This window comes from Cariama cristata, unplaced genomic scaffold (genome assembly GCF_000690535.1).
Source record: "Cariama cristata isolate BGI_N322 unplaced genomic scaffold, ASM69053v1 scaffold599, whole genome shotgun sequence".
Lineage (NCBI taxonomy): Eukaryota > Metazoa > Chordata > Aves > Cariamiformes > Cariamidae > Cariama > Cariama cristata.
In genome coordinates this window covers 47,855-70,615 of record NW_009635040.1, presented here as the reverse complement: position 1 = coordinate 70,615, position 22,761 = coordinate 47,855, and the positions used below count along the sequence as shown (strand labels likewise).

The 22,761-nt window shown below is 39.6% G+C and overlaps 1 protein-coding gene across 1 annotated transcript in view; it reads left to right on the top strand.

Moving 5' to 3' along the window:
- Positions 1 to 599: 599 nt before the first annotated feature.
- Positions 600 to 22,761, top strand: part of LOC104167178 (transient receptor potential cation channel subfamily V member 6-like) — a 25,480-nt gene continuing 3,318 nt past the window's right edge. The window contains exons 1-12 of the mRNA XM_009707356.1: positions 600 to 730; positions 11,186 to 11,283; positions 11,832 to 11,954; positions 12,901 to 13,041; positions 13,583 to 13,681; positions 13,891 to 14,066; positions 14,936 to 15,082; positions 19,507 to 19,719; positions 20,070 to 20,156; positions 21,294 to 21,370; positions 21,679 to 21,844; positions 22,123 to 22,189. Of these exons, the coding sequence (XP_009705658.1) occupies positions 600 to 730; positions 11,186 to 11,283; positions 11,832 to 11,954; positions 12,901 to 13,041; positions 13,583 to 13,681; positions 13,891 to 14,066; positions 14,936 to 15,082; positions 19,507 to 19,719; positions 20,070 to 20,156; positions 21,294 to 21,370; positions 21,679 to 21,844; positions 22,123 to 22,189 (1,525 nt within the window). The remainder of the gene's footprint in view (positions 731 to 11,185; positions 11,284 to 11,831; positions 11,955 to 12,900; positions 13,042 to 13,582; positions 13,682 to 13,890; positions 14,067 to 14,935; positions 15,083 to 19,506; positions 19,720 to 20,069; positions 20,157 to 21,293; positions 21,371 to 21,678; positions 21,845 to 22,122; positions 22,190 to 22,761) is intronic.

Below are 22,761 nucleotides of genomic sequence, written 5' to 3'. Positions count from 1 at the left end.
AGGTGGAGTCTATAATGATAATTTCTCCAATGGGATTTGGAGACAGTTGGGGTGTGAGGCGTGTCCTCCTCCATACTACCTTCCCAGAGCGCAGTGTCTTTTAGGGCACGTTCCCACATGTTCACTCACCTAAACGGTGTTTTGCCTGACTTGTTCAGCTGTCTATTTCAAAATTGCTTCCATGTAGCTTTCCAGAGGAATTCTGAGATACATAAGGAGGATGATTACTTCTAAATTCTAGACTTCAGAAATTAAATGCTAGAAGCCTAGGACATTGATGCTGTATGAATTCTTCAGTGCTGTAAAGTGCCTTTGTGAGGGGTAGGCTGCTGGTGAGCTCCTTCTAAATCAGACACACCTTTGGGTTGGGCTATTTTGGAAACTAAGTACTTGATGAGGCTCAAGGTATGGTCTGCTAGGGACAAGTGATTTTATTTTGTGTTTTCACATGTACTTTGATCAGCTGATGCAGCTGACGGACAGTCTTCTCAGACTGGGGGCGGAGGAGTGGTGACCTGTAGCGAGCCTTCCCTGACTTTTTTCAAAGTGGGGATCGCTGTCTTTCAGGCAGCCAGGCAAGACAGAAAAAGGGACGTGCTATGGGGGTACCTTTATTTGGGGATAGCAAGCCCTTCTATTTCCGGATCTGGAATGGACTAAGTCAGAAGTTGCAAGGCAAAAAATCCTGGGATAAACATCTCGATGAAATCTACTTACTCCAGCAGAAAAGGTACAGTGCATTTCAGCCTTTTGTCTTCCCTTTCTTCTGCTGCTCTCTCCCTGTAGCTGATTCTCACTCTTTTCCCTTAGGCTTTATCTGCCAGTAGATAAACTTTAAACAACCCTGGAGCGCTTTTCTCTATCAGATTTCTTCTTTCAAGGTGGAATGCTTCTGGAGTTCCAATCTTATCTGCTTTCATAGGTGCGTTTACTAGGTTGAAATTGAATTACCCTGACTGCAGGACTTCAGTCACAAATTAGTAACATATACTCTTGTTTTTCCTGCTTCATTGGTAAAGCTCACAAGAAAATGCATGAGGGTTTGTTTGGGCTTTTTTAATTATTACTAAGAGTGTGTGTGACATATACACTGCAGTCAGCTGAAATAATGGCTTTTTTGCAAGGATTCTGCTTTCTGTCTCTCTGAAAGTTGCCCTTACTGTGGGATAGAGTGGACTTAATGTTGTTCTACATTCTGGTAGTCAGTCACTTTGTCAGTGGGACTGCTTTTTCTCACCCCCATGGCCTGGGTGTTAACATGTACAGTGACTCCTCTTAGACCTTACATTATCAAGAAGATTGCCTGTGTCTTCCTTCACATATAAATACTGAATCAAAGCTGTTTGTTACTGCTGTGCAGGGTTGCTCCCTCCACACCACAGGAATGCAGGAGTATTCATGCAAATCCAGCGGAATCTTTTTTTCATCGTTCCTTATCATTTCTGCATGCACAAAGACTACAGTACTCAAATAACAAATTGCTTCCAGTCCCTTGTAAAATTTGGTTTTTTTCTTTCCTTACAAAACTCTGAACATCTCTGGGGACAAAAAGGTGGCTGTGTGGGACACAATCTATCTATCTATCTATACATTTGTATGTATGTATACACACATGTATGTATAGAAATAAGTAGGATAGTACCTTAAGAGGGACAAATGTACATAGCTGTCTTTAGGGAGAGAACTTACATATATCATCTAACTTCTGACCAAGTAATAAAAGCCTATTCTATTTTATTTCAGAGCAGTGGGACTTAAATACACTTAAAATGGGAGGGATAGTGGGAACAATAGTGCCTCCATAGAATGCTGAAGTGTTTACATTTTGATATGTTCATGAAAAGCGTTACAAGTAACAGAAAAATAAGTTCTCAGCAGATCCTGTAATATCCAAATGAATGTGTGCAAAACAAAAGTCTAAATATATTAATATTTTTATGATTATAACATTATCTTCATGTTTTCAAGTCATAGAGATGTGGAAGGGATCTCTGCAGGTTTCTATCTAATGTCCCACTTGAAGCTGGACTATTGCCAGCAATAGATCACATTGCTTCAGCATTGTCTAGCTCAGTCTTGAAAGCCTCCCAGGACAGAGATTCCACCATATCTTTAGGTACCTGTTACAGTGTTGTATTCACCTCCTAGTGAAAAAGTTTTTTTTTCCAAATGTTCCACCTGAACATCCAAAATCATCATTTGATCCGGTAGTCCCTTGTTTTACCATCTGCTGTTCCCAAGAAGGGTTTGGCCCCTTCCTTTTTGTTGCTGCCTTTCATACAGGCTGCTATTAGATTGCCATTCAACCTTCTCCTTCCTTGACAATTCTCGTTAGTCATGTGCTGCAGGCCCATGAACACCTTGTGTGTTGCTACTGATAGAGGAAAAGAGAAAAACTGCTAGGCATATAAGCCCTTCTTCATAAACTTCTCTTAGATTACTATAGTGCAACCCCAGTGGTCCCCAAAACTGACATTTCTGTGTTTCTTTATAAAACTCTGTGTAACAACACAGGTAGTGCATACGATATCATTGTCTGTGATATCAGGGTTGCATGGGGACACATTTGTTCCCTTCCATTTTAGGTCTATATGTTTCCCACAGCTTTCAACTAACATAAATTAGCCTTCTGCTCTTTGGTCGGAAATTACATGGTGCCAATATGTGGATACTCTTTTCCTAAAGGGGGACAGGCCTATTTCTCCCTTTTATTATCCTACTCTTTCCTTTCCTTTCTTGTCCCCAGAGATGCTCAGAGTTTCAGGAGAGAGAAAACATTTTGCAGAGGACTGGAATAAGTTTTATTGCTTTCATATTCTTAATTATGTACAGATAGAAAAACACAACAGAAAAATAGTCTGTGATGACTTATGTATGGGAACTACTCTTATAAACCCTTTGTTTTTGTGGAAAAACTGCTAAGATGTCTTTTACTTCATCCTGTCATTTTGTTGTGTGGAATTGCAGGGCTATGGCTTCAGCTTGAGTTCTTCTTTGTGTCAATGGTGCTGGAATATATAGAATCATAGGCAGCAATTAAATTCTACTATAATCTTATTGAAAGGCAGTGGTAAATATGTTACTATTTAACTAGTGTGCTCTGACTGCACACAGAAAGTCTGCAAGAGAAGAACAATGCTTTTTCCTGTCCTACAACTGGTGATGATAATATCTGAAAGCTAACTGTTTCGGTAGTTCTCACCTTCACTGGAACTGCTGTTCATTCTCTTTCTTCATGTGTAATAATTCTTTGAATCTTATTGGCAGTTGGGCTCAGCATTATCTAAAGTGAGGGATTTCTTTGGCTTAATCCTACATAACTTTTCCCAAAGGGACATCCAAGTTCAGGAAATGCGATACAATCTTCTAATATGAAAAAGGATTTTGATTTTATTTTGCCTTACTCTGCTGGTTTCTTTCTGTTCAAGACTCTGCTTTTTAAACAGCCTGTAGCTCAGTGTGGAGTCCCAGGCACAGTGGTCACATCTCGTATGTCCTTTCTAGAATTATTTTTGGAAGTAAACTCTAGGATCTACATAGCCTGGAGTATATGAACATAAAAAGAGAACATAGTTCATAATCATGGGGAACAAAGAGATAAATACTTATGAAAATTCAGGCCTGATAGAGGTGAAAGGAATCACATGCCTGTCACAGCCTGACAGATCTTCCAGAAATTATGAGAGCCATTGCTTGATTTATTTTTTTTCAGCCTGGCTTTCAGTGTAAGGGGTTCTAAGGAAATGTGAACAAAATCTCCCTAGCATGTAGTTTTAGAAACGCCACCAAGAGCAAGTGAGTACATGGATCAAAATTCAGGCCTGATAGAGGTGAAAGGAATCACATGCCTGTCACAGCCTGACAGATCTTCCAGAAATTATGAGAGCCATTGCTTGATTTATTTTTTTTCAGCCTGGCTTTCAGTGTAAGGGGTTCTAAGGAAATGTGAACAAAATCTCCCTAGCATGTAGTTTTAGAAACGCCACCAAGAGCGAGTACATGGATCCAGGACAATTATGTTATATTTTTCTTTCTGCTATTGCCTGCCTCTATAACTTTGATTGATAAACAATCTGTCTTCTGTGTGTCTCTTCTCTCTCACAGCTGCTGCTTAGGGATTAGTGGTATCACCTGGCCTTCGTGGGATGCTCTGAGCCTTAATTATTCTAATGACTATAAAATATTTAACTTGTGTGGTATGTTTAAAAACCCCACAAAACCAAACCAAAGCTATGAGAAATAACGCATTAGAGGTATGGTCATTCCAAACATGTCGCAATAAAAAACTTTACATCCCCTTTAGTTTCCAAATTTTGTTGTGGCTCTTTACTCTCACAGACATGTTAGCGAAGTGTTCTGCTTACCCTGAAAACAAACATGGCACAAATGAAAAGTAGCTCAGCCTAATGCTAGTAAACTAAGTTGCTTCAGAGTTGTACAGGGAGGCAGAAAGCCTTCAGCTTCTAGACGAATCTTTCTCAAGCTGGTAGTGAGTGAGAGATGTCACCATAGTTTGGCTGTTCATTTGTCTAAACAACATTACTGAATTTTCAGTGCACAAATTAACGTAGGACTGTCCTTGTAGGATTAATGTAGGATTGTCCACAATGCCTGTCAGCATTAATTGGTTCCTTTGCTCCTAAAGGTGACAGTGAAAGAAAGATGCCAGCTCTGTTCCACCAATTCATTTGTAATATGTTTCAATAACAGCGCTTCTGAGGAGTCAAGATGCAAAGAACAGCCTGTTGGAAACTCTGCCACTGCATGTAAAGTCAAAGGTGTTACTGGCAGCAGTTCTGGTCTTTTTTTATGCTGTTTCACTTTCATCCTAATTTTTGAGTCTGATAATGGAAAACAAGTCAAGATGCAAAGAACAGCCTGTTGGAAACTCTGCCACTGCATGTAAAGTCAAAGGTGTTACTGGCAGCAGTTCTGGTCTTTTTTTATGCTGTTTCACTTTCATCCTAATGGGAGTTTTGAGTCTGATAACGGAAAACAAACCTCCTCAAATCTCACAAGTGTAAAGGTCCTCCAGAACTCACATGTCCCCAGCAATGCACAGATACGCACACATCTGACATCAGTGCCTAAGATGTGACTTAGGCTCACAGATTTAGGAAGCTATTTACCTTCTTAAACTTGGCTATAGATGTCCTTGTGAAGAAGTAAACATGGAATTTGTGCTCTGAAAAAAACCCACCTCAAATTAAAAAGTTGTTAGAGAAAAATAGTTAGACACAGGGTGAGGAACACAACCTAGAAGAAAACTGCAAGAAAATCCCTATTGAAGAGGGTTGGAAGTTTTGGTGCAGGATGAGGTTATGCTTCAAAGAACAAATTTGTTTTATGAATAACTCAGTGATAATAAGTAATAACTAACATCTGCTGAACTGTCAATCCAGTTCTAGCATAAGATTATCCTAAAGATGGTGTCAGATGCAGAATTAAAAAAAAGGAGATTAATGCAAGGAGATTCCCCTGCTGGAAGTGACTGAGCAAGATTTCTATTTCTTAAACAGCTAAATACCTGAAGGGATAAGACTTCCCTATCAGTTTCTTGCCATTAGTAACCTGTTTAATTTATTTCCAGAGAAGCTCTGCTTACTGTCAGCCGAAGGGGCTTCGACATACATGCACAAGAGGTTCCAGTTAATTTGCTGAGTCTTGCTGGTGGTGCTGAAGAAATTTTCTGACCATGTTGATTGTCCAAGCCCCTGTTACCTGTCTCCTTTTCACTTCGTGCTACTACTTCCTAACTCATTCTTTAGCATTTTGTTAGATGATTGCTTTGATCCTCTTTCTGGCTGGTAAGCTTCCTCTAAGCACTCCTCTGCTCTCCTGAAATCTTACACACATTTAGATAAACATGCTAGCAGAAAGAAGGCAGTTGAATGTCCTTGGGCAGTTTCATGATGAAGTATGGAGCATGGATACGCTGAGCACCACAACAGGGAAAGAAAAGAAAGCTGAAATAATATCCTGCTGATGAATTTATAGCTCAGAAAGAATTACTTTAGACTCTCAGTAACTGGCATAGCTATAGGGATAAAGCACGAAGCTAGACGATGCCAAACTTAAACTAGAGCAAACAATAGGAAAATTCTATACAGTGAATGACTCAAGCAGTAGAATCTGAGAAGGGAAGGAAAGAAGAAAAAGAGATGCTCTGTTGCATCTCTGGTGAGCTCAGTCTAGAAAAAGAAGCTTCAGATCAGTTGTTGTCCAGGCAGTTCACATATTTAATCTATTTCCTTGTTTTTAAAGAATAACCCTGTAAGTCCAAATTCTTTTTGTGACCAAGTTAAGACTTAGGGACTTGTCCTTGCATTCTTTATCTCTTCATAAGTGTAATGAGCAGGATGCACTCCAAAAGAAATGCTTAAGAAGCTGTAAATCCAAAAGGGTACATATTACCAGCAGAAAGTGCTTGTGAAACCCTTAACCTTGTTTAAAGCTATTTTACATGACTCCTTCAGTCAGAATCTGACCTACATTCTATCTTCTCTTTGTTTCACAATGGTTTTTCGGGTGTTCCTGATTTTGTCCTCACCTATATTGAAAAACAGCTCACAGCTTCCTCAGCGTATCATTGAACCATCTGTTAAGAAAACTGACTGACAGTAATGATCAAGACTTATTAAATGCCTCAACAGAGCTATAGTCCTTAGCTCAGCAAGAAGAACCCAGGAGCACTTCCAGGTGGATACTATTGCGGTTTTCATTGCCCATCAGAACTACTGGTTAGCTAGGTAGCTGTGCCTATCCTAAACTGCTCGTGTAAGGCAACATCAGTACTGCCTAGTGTTACAGACCTAATTTAGCTGGCTAAATTAGGAGCTTAGTGTCCCTTAACTCCATAGCTGGTGAAGAGAATGATTTAGAACAGGACCTTAACTGAGATGTGCTGAATTATCTCCTAAGAGTGTCTAAATAGGTCTCTGCTGAATCATTCTCTGAAAGCCACCCTCTCCATCCAGTGCCATAATGATACTTTACGGAAACTAAGCATTTACTGTAGGCAGCTCTGTTAGGAGACTAAGTTATAGATTTTACCTGCCGCTGCTTTGACACACAGGAAATAGAGTTGTAAAATGTAAAATTCATGCTGTGTTTGATGGGTCAGGAAATAAATTGGTTAAATATGCAGAACTTCAAGAAATTAAAATGTTTTGAAGGTTCTAGAATCAGGTGACTTTGTTTTATATAGGTGAATTTGGCTCCCCTAGTACTTGACATTCATATGCTCAGTACATTGCTGTAATGTATTAAAAATGAGTTGATAATTATATGTTTTAAATGAGAGTAAAATGTTTCCCCAATTATGGGATAGAAAATTAAATGAGAGTAAAAGCATATGGTATAAACATGTAAGTCATGGACCTTTGAGGCATCAGAGGCAGTGTGAAATGACGTTTACCGACACTTCTGGGTTCTTCACCAGCTTGCTGTTCGGCCTGGGACTGCTGATTCTTTAAGCCCAGTTGGAGGTTCCTGCAGTAAGTGGAAAGGTTTGACAATTTTGCCCTAAATTTCTGAAAGCTGAGTATAGTGGTTACTAGGTGTCTCCCTCTTATCAGGCTTGTAATTTAATTAGTTGTTTACAAGGGCTTTGGAGAATTTTGTGAGAAAGGTATTGTGTTTGTGTCCTCCCACGTTGTCTCTTGCCCAATCCTTCCTCCTCTCTGAGGTCATTTGAGGGATAAAGGCCTACCCAGTGCAGCATCAACACACTAATTGTAGCATTGTTTATTCTTTTGAAACCCCACCTCTTTCCCACTTCCTGACTCTGGAACTGAGATTCTCCAAGAACACAGGGTCTTTCTCAGCCAAAATAGTGGCAGAGGTGGCAAGCTTGCTTCACTGGTGATGAATCTTACAACTTTTACTCAGAGTGCCTCTTTATTTTGTTCCTGTTTGTCTGATCCTGGATACAACATTCTCATCAAACCATCTTGTAATTAGCAACTAACGCAACTGACGCATGAGTAAGCTGAGGAAGGAATACTTCTCAAAGCAGCAAGGCTAAGACTTTGAAGGGCACATAAAAATATCTCAGAATGGGTCCCTGGCTTGTTCAGGGCGGTTCTTTATATTCTGAACATTCTTATTTCTTCTCTGTTCTTCAGTGTTTTTCTATTCTAGTTTCTAGTGACTTAGATAATGCGGTGCTGTTGGTGACAGGAAAAGCTTCTTTTATAAAATGATAAATATAATGTTCAGTTATGCTTTTTATTACTTGTAGCCCATGCCCATTTATGCTTATTCAAATTATTCCAATTTATCTGTGGAATTCTGACACTTCTTTTTGTTTTGCTTTATCCCCCAAGTTCCTTCAAGTGTGTCAGTATCTTTCCGCTACAAAAGCATGCAGAACTCGCACATTTCAGGTGGATTAAATCCAGAGATAATGGCCTATCAAATATTTTTTTTTCTTTCAAGATTCTATTGTTTATAGAAGAATAATTTAAAGCAAGAAATACACATTTCTGTAAGACACAGCATTTATATTGCCTGTTTTCCTATGGTTTTATTGTTAAATTATCCTATACATAATAAGCACAAGTTCTGAGAAAACATTTTGTGCAATGGGCCATTTATATTCTCTCTCTTTCTCTGATATGGGTTTTCTTGTGGCTTATAATAGAATTATATTCATAGATAATGTATTCTAACATCAATGTTCTCACTTAATGCAAAACATCTATTGCTTTATATAGTATTTGCCCTATAAATGGTATCCCCAAAATCTTGTAAGTGTAATAAAATAATAGAAGGAAAAAATCTGAGATATCACAAGGAGAAAGCATTGAATATATCTCTGGGTATAGGGTTTGACTAATGTATTTATCCCACATGGGGTTTTTGTGTGTGCGTGTGTGAGACAAACATCCAGTCTGTTGCTAGTTGTTAGATTGTAGTAAAAGGACAGACTGGGCCTGGTAGGAAAATGAGGGCTGACGTTCTCCTTGTTCATATCAGCTTCAATTTGTCGTTGTTCTACTGTGTTCCTTAGACTTATTCCACATCACACTTTACAGCTTGACCTGAGCCATGCTAGGTAATTAAGAACAAAGTAAACATCTATACTACAAGAAAGCAGAGGTGAGATAAAAGCACAAAATTTGCGTCTGAACAGAGATCTAAAACTGAACTTATCCTATTTGGAGAGGGGAATGTCTTTCTATTTCATACTGAAAATTCATGGGACATAGGCTGTTTCTTTGGGTTTGAGAGTCTTTCTTCCCCTTAAATCTTTAGCTCCTGAACTTGGGCTACTTAGAATTCTTTATTTACACAAAAACAAAAATCAAAAAACCCCACCCCAAAACACTTTTTATGAATTAAAAGATAAATCTGAAAATATTCGAGGATAACTGAAATATTTACCCCAAATTAGTAGATTTTGTTCTATTTTTTGTGGTTTTTGGGTGGCCAACTCATTAATTTGAGCATTGGCAAAGCTTATTTGGATGCTGAGCAAGCAGGCACTGCAGGTAACACTTTGTACCCTCCCTTCAGGTACTTATACACATTGATAAGAACTCTGCCCGAGCCTTCTCTTCTCTAGGCTAGACAGTCCCTGTTCCCTCAGCCTTTCCTCATATGAGAGATGCTCCAGTCTAACAATCAGCTTTCTAGCCCTTTGCCGGACTCTCTTCAGTAGCTCTATATGTCTTTTGTACCGAAGATCCTAGAACTGGATGCAGGACTCTAGGTATGGCCTTACCAGAGCTGAGTGGGAGGATCACCTCCCTGGACCTGCTGTTTGCATCGAAGGACCTTGCTGTAGTGAATTGTATGTCGTGGTTTAACCCCAGCCAGCAACTGAGCACCACACAGACACTCACTCACTCCCGCCCGGTGGGATGGGGGAGAGAATTGGAAGGGTAAAATGAGAAAACTCATGGGTTGAGATCAGGACAGTTTAATAAGTAAAGCAAAAGCTGCACGTGCAACCAAAGCAAACCAAGGAATTCGTTCCCCGCTTCCCAGAGGCAGGCAGGTGCTCAGCAGGGCTCCATCATGCAGAATGGTGACTTGGGAAGACAAATGCCATCATTCCGAACATCCCTTCCTTCCTTCTTCTTTCCCCAGCTGTATATGCTGAGTATGATGTCATACGGTATGGGATATCCCCTGGGTCAGTTGAGGTCAGCTATTCCGACCGTGTCCCCTCCCAACTCCTTATGTACCCCCAGCCTCCTCGCTGGCAAAGCAGTGTGAGGAGCAGAAAAGGCCTTGGTGCTGTGTAAGCCCTGCTCAGCAATAGCTAAAACATCCCTGTGTTATCAACTCTGTTTTCATGACAAATCCAAAACATAGCCCTGTACTAGCCACTATAAAGAATATTAACTCTACCCCAGCCAAAACCAGTACACTGTACTTGTAAATTCTTCATCAGCCCCGAAGGATCTAGTGAAATAACCCAGAGCCTCACAGAAGACTCAAGGGCATTCTTCAATTGTAAGTGAAGCGTTCAGTCTGGAACTTGTTTGATGGCATGCTTTTTCCCAGGACAGGCATACATTTAAGTTCTCAACAATTTCTTCAGTTTTCTCAGCATCAGAGAAAAAAATAGTATACTAAGCTTTCAAATTTCTCCTTGTAACTTTGTATGATAAGGAACTACATTTCAGAGCTCATTCTTTTAATTATACCATAGGAAGTGTTGCTACAACACAGGGGGGGAATTCTTGTTTGTACTTTTTCTTTTCCTTTCATTATGGGAGTAATTCAGATGCCAACCTTTTTATAATTTATTGTGTTGTGTAAAAAAAAACCACTGGCTTTGTCTGGCTCCTGAGGTAACTGGAGTCTCCTGGCAGGAGGGATATCAAATGACCCATCGTCTGCTATCTTCTGTGCCTCAAAATGTGGGCTATATAAACCAGAAACATTTTGGTTATTTGTTTCTCCTACCTCTCCCTCTGCTGCTACCATATGGTTAAGCATCAAGCAGTCAAGAGTTGATGAACTACCAGGGTTTTTAGAACTGCACTCGCCTCCTTTTGCCAGTTCTTTTTTTTGCATTCAAAAAATACCTCAGGTGGTAGGTGTGCATTACCAATCTTTCAGTGAAAATGTTGAAGATATATACTGTTTCACGCAAAGGCCATGCTAGCTCTGGAGAGAGGCACCACGTATTTGATTGCATTCCCTATCTGCCACTTTTTCTTGACTACAGGATCTGGGAATCCCCACTCCTCCAGGCTGCCAAAGAGAACAACCTCCCAGCCATTAGGAAACTTCTCACTGATGGAACATGTGATATCTATCAGAGAGGTAACTTGATTGTTTGAGACAAATGGTTTTCTTTGGAAGGCAAGAGCCTACTACAATGAGTAGAGTAGTGTGTTTGTTAGTTTGCTAAAATACTTACATTAGCAGACTCAAACTACTTAACTTTATGTCAGCAGCTCTGCAACAAAGTGCGATTTCTGACTTGGAGAGCTCATCAAACCCTAAAGAAATGGTGAAGGTCAGAGGTTTACAGCTCGAACAGGCCTTTTTTTCTAAAGGGGTTGAGGGAGATGGTTTACTGTGGAAGGTGGTCAGTGGAAGAGCTGTGTGCACATTCACTTCATGCCTGAGTCTGCTGTCACTTACAAGGACCTGAAGTCTCTATTCAGCTTTCAGATTTTGATGGGGTGAAGGACCGAGACTGTGCAGTTATGTGGCTGTTACCATGTCATATGATGAGGCGGCACCTGGCAGTACTCAAGAGAGGACTTAGCACTCCCAGAATTCTCCACCCTCATATAGCCATTTCTGCTTTTGTCCCATATAGTTGAATGTCTAGACGGCTCACGTGCTTCTCCTACTGTTTCTAGGTGCAGTGGGGGAGACGGCCCTTCATGTAGCTGCCTTGTATGATAACATGGAGGCGGCAGTGACTCTGATGGAAGCAGCTCCTGAGCTTGTCAACGAGAGGATGACATCAGAGCTCTATGAAGGTAACATCTCAGGGAATGAGGACGGGCAGGATTCTCTGCAGGGGGAGAGAGGAAGTACTACCTGTGCCTTTAGGGAAGGGGTTTATGCTGTTTCTGGTTCAATGTATTGCTAGACTGTTACATAGCAAAACCAACATACAAATGGCTCCTGGCCATTTGTAGAAGTTGGAATTTTATTAAACCCAAGTACACACATGTGCAAACATGAAAATGCATAACTGACAAACCCTTTAACCATGGGTAGGCCTGTTGGCTACAGTGGGATTGCAAGGATATGTACAGTTTGCTTTCTGGCATAGTCATGTGTAACAAAGGGAATATCTACCTGATCTCCTCTGAAAGGAGGAAAAAAATAGTTCTTTGTTTGATAGAGAGTAGGAGTTGAAAATGAATGTGGCCACTGCTTTTGAGTCTAGATTCTGATCCAAGTTTTTAAAGAATAGTTCCGATTGACTACACAGAAATACCAGCCAGAATCTTGAAACCACTAAAATAATAATGATGGGATTTTAAAAATTCTAATAGCTAGTTTGAAGGATTAGAGCAAGTCTTCTTTGGGAGATTTGTCTTGACCTGGTGTTCGTGGGCCATGAAGAAAAGCACAGTCAGTCACACAGCTTTCAGTGTGCTTTCTGGTAGAGTTTGGCATGTCTTGTTTTCCCCTAGCAAAAATCTAGAAAGTGCATCCTGTTGGTTTTTTTTGGCAGGTTGTGAAGTCAGTTTCCTTGAATTCATAAAAAGATTTAAGTAGAATGAGACCTCTGGAAAATCTGTAGTCCAACCCTCTGTACACAAGAGGGATAACTTCAAAGCTAAATCATACAGCCACTATGGATGCAGTCCCAAAAAAACTTAGATTTACCATGACTGAAATGTGAACTGCAGGCTACTGATCAGCCTGAAGTTGCTTTCTTGGAAGGAAAGATTTTACTTTTGTGTTTTACAGGGCAGACAGCTCTCCACATTGCAGCAGTGAACCAGAACATCACTTTGGTGAAGGCTTTACTCAAGAGAGGGGCCAATGCCTGCACAGCACAGGCCACTGGGCACTTCTTCAGGCGCAGCTCCCAGAACCTTCTCTATTTTGGTACAGCCTTATCTTCTTCCCTTGCTGATATGGGAGGGAACCAGTAGAGTGATGAGGGAATATAAGGGAGGCTTGCTTTAGTCCCAGTCTAAACCAGATAAGCAGAGGCTCCTGTCTCCAAGTGTCACTAGTCACACACCTTTTAGCAGACAGTAAGTCTCCCTCTGAGTATGTAAATACCACATAAATATATAAACTGTACACATTTTATATATTTGCATGTACACAAAAAATATACTTTGCATAAAAATTGTAATTTAATCTCTTCCTAGCAGCATATACTGCAACTTACTTGTCCACCTTCTTATGAGGATAATCTCCCAAAAGGAATACTTCTTCCTTTTAGCGTTGTGAGGGGCAGGCCTTTTTTTCATTTCTGAGTAGGATGAGGAGTGGGGCAGTAAATTTACAGGTTAACTGAAGTAACTCTTCCTTTCTTATTCTCTGGCTTCATAGCATGGATAGCTTTCCCTCAGGGTACTTCAACCTCTCCTGCCTCCTGGGGCCTTAATGTTGTTTTTCCCCATTTCTTTCTTTGCAGGAGAGCATGTTTTATCATTTGCTGCCTGTGTGGGAAATGAGGAAATTGTACGGTTGCTCATTGAAAATGGTGCTGACATTAGAGCTCAGGATTATTTGGGTATGTGCTGTGGGGCCTAGTGAATTGCATACGGTGAATCTGGACACTATAAATCAGACTCTGTCATCTGTGCATGCACATGTTTTTCTCTCATTACAAACGGCTGTGGGATAAGAGATGTGAGGAAAATGAAAGCCATCAGTCAATTGCCAGTCATTGCACAGGGCTGGGCTATTCCACATACTTTATCTGGTCTGCTTCCTTCATAGGTAACACTGTTCTTCACATCCTGGTTCTCCAACCTAATAAGATGTTTGCCTGCCACATGTACAGCCTGATACTTTCCTATGACAGGAATAAAGAGGGACCAGGATCACTTGAATTGATTCCTAACAATGAGGGGCTTACTCCATTCAAACTGGCTGGAGTTGAGGGCAACACTGTGGTGAGTTTGTGTGACACAGTTGCCTCCATACCACAGAGAAGCGGAGAACTTGAAAGAACATCATCCAGACCAAGGGAGTTTGTGCATGTCCTTAGTGGGTAGAAGTTACGTAACAAGTCCTTTTTTTTCGCCAAAAGTCTCATGTAGGACCAGAAAACCCTTTATAAGAATTTTCTTTATCCTAGTGAAAGAAAAAAGTGCTTAAAGAACAGATCATTTGACCCAATTTTTGAAGCATTTGGGTTAAACAGGTATTAACAGAAAGATCCACACCAAGTAATTTTTTGAAAGTCTGACTGAAATTATTGTCTTTTCTGCCTAGATTTCATTACTTTAAATAAGGAACATGGGAAACTTCTTCAGGTGTCCACAGACATTTATTCATAAACAAGAACTCAATATTTAATGTAAACTCTCACCATTCCCCTTAACAAAAAGACGAAGGTGGTTAGTGTTTCTTCTGTAGATCCACAAAGGACAGGATCATTTCCCTTGCCACACCTCTTTCCCGATAACTTGTAGAAGAGTATAAAAGGATTTTTTAAAAATCAATATATAATTCCATATGAAATCTATTGTCAAGATGTATAACTGTATCAAATAACTTTAGCAGTTTGATTAGAATTTAGAGTAAAAATCACTCATCCTTTACCTCAAGCATGAGCCAATAACCAAATGGGAATTAGAAAAAGTTCTTCCACTGCCTAACCTGTTGTAATTGTTCCTGAGAGATATGAGAACCACAAAAACTACCAAGTTCAAGGAAAATACATTGTAATTAAGAGGTTTTAACAACTTTATTTGTTCTCATTGCAAATACACTATATACTGGAAAGCTGATATTCTTGACCCCCTTCTTTTCTCCTCAGATGTTTCAATACCTTATGCAGAAGCGGAAGCACAATCTCTGGTCCTTTGGCCCCTTGACCACTGTGCTCTATGATCTCACAGAGATTGACTCCTGGGCTGAAGATCAGTCCTTCCTTGAGCTCATTGTCTCAACCAAGAGGAGAGAGGTACTGTGGGCATCACGTGCTTCCTATGTGCAGTCCATCGTGATCATTAAAGGAAAAGAATGATGAGTTTGAAGGTTCAAGATCCTTTATATTATCCATAGAGCAAGGACTTTGTACCGTGTGCTGCAGGGAATACATGAAATGTAGCAGCTTATTAATGATCTGGCTACATCTGGTGCTTTATATACAGTTTCTTATGAGGTGTGATACTTGCAGATGATTGAAAGAACTGACTATGATACTGATTAACTCTCATAATGTCCCTGTGAGACACCACTATGTTCAGAAATCCTAAACTGTGATGCACTTTAAAACAACTCATTGTTATTGTTCTTTTCATTTAATGACAGGTTATGACTCAAAACAAAGTGGGCAGATTATCTCTGCTGTAGGCTCAAAAACTTGTAAAGGGATCACTAAGATAAAAATAGCAGAGTGTAATGGCAAACTTAGACAGATCTTCTTAAGACTGTAAAGTACACTACCCTATCAGTTGTAATCACCTTAAATAATCCTAATAGGACAGGAAATGAAACAGAAGACACTTTAATTAGAACAATTCTACCCATCCTGTATTATTTCCATCTATCAAAGTTTTAGTCAGGCTTCTCTAGCAAAAGTTTCAGCTACTGGAGAGCTTTGCACAGTGTGGAGGAAATCTATGAAACACTCATTTGCTTTTATTTAAAATCCTCTAAATTTCTATGTGTGGTGATACATACGAAAATTCAGGGGAAAGCAGTCTCTGTCAAAAAGTAGAACCACCTTAGAAGTTGTCCAGAAGACTAAACTATAATCCTAAAAAAACACAGAATATTATGCCTCTGTTTTATCCCAGAACATATACTGCATGCAGATCCAAGATTCCTAATTTCAGAGGATGAGATATCCCCAAATACCAAGAGATACTATGATTTCTTTATTTTCCAAAATGGTCTTGAATATGAGCAATTGCAATTTTTGCATGCATAGCTAATAATTGTTTTTTGATATATGTTTGACCAAAAATGTTTGCCATCTGCTCTAGAAGAATACTGTGTGTCGCTCCATCCTATCATATCATCCCAGTCTGGTGTTGGACTAGAGGAGCATCTTTAGGCCCCAATGAGAAGCAGGTGCCCCTTGTATTAAGGGGGACAAATACACAAATAGGTACTAAGATATATTTTCTGACCCTTAAGCAGATGAAAAGTGGAAAAATAGAAGGGAACTAAGCTACAGGAAGATTATACTAAGCTTCAAACTTATATCATCCCTTTGAAAATGAAATTTACTCTTCTATGCAAAGAATTCTAGAATACTTACTTCCACAGAAAACAGAACACCTAAGGCTATCTAGCTAGATTCATTATCTTTCACTTAGTTTTGATCCTTTAGGAAATTTCTTAGGCCACTTGAATTCTGTTAGAGCCATGTTCATTTACTGGAAGATACATACTCCTTGCACTTTGTGCAATCTCTCTTTGGCTGACTTAGAGGAAACAGGGCAATGTAGCAAGAGAAGGAAAACATCTGGAGTGCAATAACAAGTTTTCCTTTAAAGTAACCCGTTCATGCCAATTTGACTTATGTTTCCTTCTTGCTTATTGCAGTGGTCCCCTAAACATTACAATAGGAAGTAGGTCTAGAAGCATTTAATAAAGTGTATGGGTCAAATTCATAAGCAAGGTGTAAAGTACGCCTTGTTTGTCCTACTTATGCTCTAAGCGTCAGTCTTCTAGCAGAAGCTGGAGGCTTGATATAGAAGATTCAATTAAGTATCACCCAGATAATAATGCAGAAACTTAAAATGTAATATTTTTACATAAGCCATGGAGCTTTAGACAATTACTAATCTCTTTTGGAAAAATGTTCCAATTTTCTTATCCTAAATCATCTGATACAAAAGACGTGTATTGCTGCACTAACAGGAATATTCTGTCATCCTCAGTTCTATGCGCTTACAAACAACAAAAACATTTCAAAGGTTTATCGGATAAATTATTACTAATCTCTTTTGGAAAAATGTTCCAATTTTCTTATCCTAAATCATCTGATACAAAAGACTTGTATTGCTGCACTAACAGGAATATTCTGTCATCCTCAGTTCTATGCGCTTACAAACAAAAACATTTCAAAGGTTTATTGGATAAATTTTAGTTGTTAGTTTTTTGTTTTACCCTCAAGATGCCATTGGAACTGAGGGTAATTTCCAATCAATAGTATATATTCCCTAGTTTCACTTTTACAGAAAAGGCTTTGTTGACATTTTGGCACTCAGTTGGTAACCTCAGAAAGGATTCCTGGAAAAGTAGCTTGTTGCTCATGTGAACCTTACATATGTTCTGTGAGAACGGTCACATACATTCTTCCCTTTTTTATAGGTAGAGAAACTGCAAATGAAATAACACTGACTGTCTTAAAGTAGCTGAATCCAACTGCTTTTGACTATCTCTGGAGTAGATTGAGACCCTTGACCTACAAAGCAAACTTTGATCCTTCAAAAACATACCAGCCATAGTCCTGTTTCTAGACTGAATATTTACATATCTGATTTACATCAACAGAAATTACACTTCCACATAGGGAAGACAGATGAAGGACTACAGACTCACTCTTCAACTGTAAGAAACCAGTACAATTATAGCTTCAGTTCAACGACGCTGATTTCTTCCAGTTTGGGAATGGACCCTAAACAGTTATAATGAGATGACAGAAAAATGCAAAAAGACTCCATGCTGATTTTCTGGCCTTGCAGGCACCAAATAAACAAAGTATCTTTGTTTTACTTTCATTTTAACAGAATACAGCTTACAACTGAATCAAAAAGCATATTTTGTTTTGAAAATACTTTAAGGTGATCCATTTGATTCCAAAGTAGAGACCTAGCTCTTCAGCTACTGCAGATCTTGGAGGCCATGACAGCCTGAGTCAGCATCATCCATCTACTTTGCAAATAACATTTGTTGCTTCTGTGGAACATCCTTCCTCCCACTGGGACTCCGTGTGGTTTATGACCACTAGAGAATCACTGGCCAAATTTTTCAAAAGAACTCAGTATGAAAAGACCCTAATATTCTGTCTTCAATTTTATTCATATCAGCATAGTGCTCTTGTCACTATGTTGTTGAATACGTCACAATAGTGCAGTACATACTAAAATTAACATGTCTCCCATGTGGTTCATTCTTTCTTCACAGACTAGTTTAATAACCAGAGCATCTAGTTTTGAATGGGCTTGGGAGTGATTACTTTTTTTCACACAATATTGTGTTCACATTGGACAAATTAAGCTAAAGAAGTGCACTTGGCCTAGATCCATCCCATCTCATTTTTGTCTCCAACTGAGGTGTTTAATCAAGGAATACAGGTTCCCTATGTTTCACATGTGGATGATAGAGAAATGCAAGAAACTAAGTTGTCTCCAGAGAGCAGTTTAGATCTTAGGTGAGCTGAATGGCAATCTGTAGGACCCTATTTGCCTAGAAGGAGAGAAATGTTAGGATAACCACATCATTAATGAAGATACCTCCTTTAGGTGACTAAAGTTATGTGATGGGGTTACTTGTAGTATTGACACTAAGGAAACTCTAAGTTTTTCTAAGAGGGCTAATCATCTAAAGGACCTTTTGATATGTTTCCTAGAGATTAAGATTTCCACAAATGCTACTGAAGTTTACAGAAATAACTGCTGAAACCAATGTTAACTTAGATGTATAAATGCAGAACTCCAATTTGGACAAAAAAATCCAAGTGAATGTCACAAGGCTGTGTAGAAACTTTTTTCTGTAGCTGTACGCTGTACAGTGCACTGTGCTGTCTTGCTTAACACAAAATATTCTTCAAAATGAATTCCTGTTACAGTAAAAGATAATTCATGAATACAAGTAGTTTTGTACTTGTTTGAATCCCTAGAGCTCACAGGATTTATAAACTGACATTGTAAAGTTAGCCCAACCCTAATATGCATGTATCTTAGAGTCTGCAGATAGCCTTGTAAAAGATAATGGGAACTTTCATAAAGAAAGCTATCAAATGCTATTTTAAATAACGCCTTTTATTTTCTGTAACACATCCTCATATATTTGCATTCATTGACCTAGATCATAGGTCTGTCTCAAGTGTTTATATGTGTCCAGGCCTACACAGACAACAAACTTATTCCAGTATCTAACACACTTTTCCTGCGCTTCCCACCAGTACTCAAAAGCTGTTCTCTGCAGGATATATTTTTTACTTTTTTTCAAAGCTCTTTACTGGCAAACTGAGCAAACCCAAACCCACTTGAACATTCCATTTTTGCAAAATAAATTCAGCTTCCTAATGCTGATTAGAGAAGGTGAGAATAGTTTTTTAACATTCTCCCAGGAAACAGCGTGAATGATGTTTGATGATATAAACAAATGCCCTTATGGCAATTAATTCCTTCTTTCTGTCTTTCTCAGGCACGTCAGATCTTGGACCTAACACCTGTGAAGGAGCTGGTGAGCCTGAAGTGGAATATGTATGGTCGTCCCTATTTCTGTTTCCTGGGTTTATTCTATATACTCTACATGGTCTGCTTCACTATGTGCTGCGTCTACCGACCTCTGAAACCCCGAACAGGCAACAAGACCAGCAGCAGAGACAATACAATCTATGTCCAGAAAATGCTGCAGGTACTGTGTCTGTAGGCATCAGGGCCCCATAGGCAGCGTTAGGCAATTCCCGTCTAACCTACTTAACTGGAAAGTCCAAGTCTTTCCTGGTTCCCAGCTATTGCAGCTGTCCTCCTTCTCTCTCTCTGCCAGCCGACCTTTGTCCGTGAGGAACACGGGGTATGCTCTGTTCTCCATCGCTGGGGCTGGGCTGGCTCCTGAGGCCTTGTCAGGCCTTGTCAGGCCTACTCATGTTTGCTACACTAACAGCGGGCCTTCTTTTCCCCCATCCTCTTTTTAAGTTTCCTTTCACTCCCTTTAAAATTTAATTTTAATTTCCATTCACTCCTTTGGTTTGTTTTTTTTTTCAGGAATCATATATAACATATGAGGATGAGCTGAGGCTGGTGGGGGAGCTGATCACGGTCATTGGAGCTGTAGTAATTTTGATCCTTGAGGTAAGAAAAACACTGAGCTATACAGTTTCAAGTTTCATCAAGACAGATTTTACTTACTAGACAAATGTGAGTTTATGCTCACAACTTGGTAGGAATTATTTGCTTAGTTAGTCTAAGTGCTTTGATATACATCTATGGCAATAGACACTGTCAATAATATCTATTGGATGTTACAGAGACTGTAACAACGCACTAGTAAGACCCCAGGTGCAGAAGAAACAATTAGAAGGACTGGCCACACTCTCAAATACTGTCTGCAGGGTAATGCCACAGTTCCCGTTAGCAGCATCTGTGGGTCCAGCTGAATCCCAGCTCTTGCATAAGATTCTTAGAGATTCTTCACCCAGCAACCCTAAATACCTATGGGTTGTGGGGTGCCCAGTGAAGTGATTTCTGTGCATACACGGAAAAATTTATATTTAATTGGAGATCAGTGACTGTATGGACCTCTAACAGTAGCCTTACTCAACCAGAGTCCTAAGGTGGACACATTTAGGTGTTCTCCTTACCATGAACTCTCAAAAAAAACCCCAAAAGTTCTTTAAAATAAAACAAATATACCCCCGACTTGATTTTATTATAATATGAAATAGAAGACTGAAACTTTTATATGAGAAATCTCAAATGACGATGCCAGGGAGAACTGAAATAAAATGGGGCTTGTAAACATCTTTCTCTCTGCCCATATAAGTTCCAGAAGGACAGATCTTTCTACCTGTGTTTGGTCAGGACTCTGGGTCTATACTACAACTAACACAGTGATAATTATAACAAACTCATTTCATTCCCCAAGAAGGTCTTTTTTGTCTTAATTTCTGAGGCTCAGCTGTTTGTCTGGTTTCTTCTCAGTAATCTATGTGAACTTCAGGCTCACAGCTCTGCTACAACACCTCTCTGCCACATAGCAAAGTCTCTCAATCTGCCGAAGTGCTCTTAGATTTTTGAGCAATCTCTGTCACACCTGACAGGGGCCCACCTGACTTAATCTTTCTGTTTCTAAAGAAATCAAACTGTGAACCAGTAAACAAAGCAGATGCAGCTGGCCCCAGGATCCTGTGAATATTGGCAGTTACCATGACATTTAAAAGTACAATGGAATCCATCTGAGTCCTAAAGTTAATAGGATGTCTCTCTTAGATCCCAGATATCCTTAGAGTTGGAGCAGCGAAATACTTTGGACAAACCATCCTAGGAGGGCCTTTCCACATAATTGTGTAAGTACACCATATTTTAAGTCTAATAAATATATTGTCTCTCATTTTCCCCACTGCTATCTTTTGCCAGATGACTCACTTTTTCTATGCTTTTAGAATATTTCTTCTCTTGATTTATTTCTCTTACTGGCTCAACTGGTGTGTAGGAAGCCATGCGAGTGGACAGGTAGAGTTGACAGTGCCAAGAGGTCTCTGCCTATGGGGCTGGTGGCTGTATGTATCTGTCTTGGAATTTTTGAAAAGAAAACAAAAAGGAGAGTAAGATTCCTTTAATGGACTTTTTTTCATGGTCTCTTCTTCCTTTGCAGCATCACATATGCTTGCATGATTCTAGTAACCATGGTGATGCGTCTCACCAGCACAACTGGTGAAGTGGTGCCCATGTCCTTTGCCCTGGTGCTAGGATGGTGCAATGTCATGTACTTCACACGAGGCTTCCAGATGCTTGGACCCTTTACCATCATGATCCAGAAGGTATAAGACACGAACAAATATGGGCTTGTTACACACATCCAGACACGTCTTTGCAGATAGGAAGAACTGAAAGAATACTTTTTCTCCCTCAGGACTAGCATTAATGGCAAATGGACAAGTTCTTATCTGCACAGAGGATTTGGGACATTCTCTCTTTAGTGCAGAAGTTTCCTTTAGTCCACTCATGGTCTTAGAATCTGGGAAATGGTTTACATAGGATTGCATTGTGATTTGGTGGGACAGCTGGGCCTTATGGTGGCTCTGTCTTTGCTCTTCAGATGATATTTGGAGATCTTATGCGTTTTTGCTGGCTCATGGCTGTGGTGATACTGGGCTTTGCATCAGGTGAGTCTACAAAAGGAAAACAGCAATATGTTACCCCTGCCATCTTCTTTAGTATGAATTAAGTGTGTGGGTTTTGATTTATTCTCAGGTTACCCTCTGGGTTAGCTGGCAAAGGTGGTAATGATGTATAGCTTCTATTTCTTTGAGCATGGTCACTTTCCCAGTGCTGATTCTGTTCGCATAAGTTTGGTTTTCAATTTTTGCTCTTTCCAGGGTAATAGAAATTAGGACAATCCAGATAATTCCACATATATATAAGTCAAGGTTCAAAAACATACTGCATTTGTGATATTTGTCTTTAGAAAATGAGATTGACATACATAGCTCTTTTATAACCTTGAAGAAGAAAACATTACTATTTTGAGAACAAATAAATAATCAAAGTAGTTCTGAGTCATTTCATAATGGAGATGAGTGATTCTAGTCAGGGATTCGTCCTTGTTATGCTGGGTACTGCACTAGCATAGAAACACATGCAGCTCCTTCCCAGACCACATTGTGTTGTCAGCATCTCTTATAGGACTCTGTTGTTGCTCTTGAAATGTGATTGTTGTTAAACTCTCTCTCTCCCC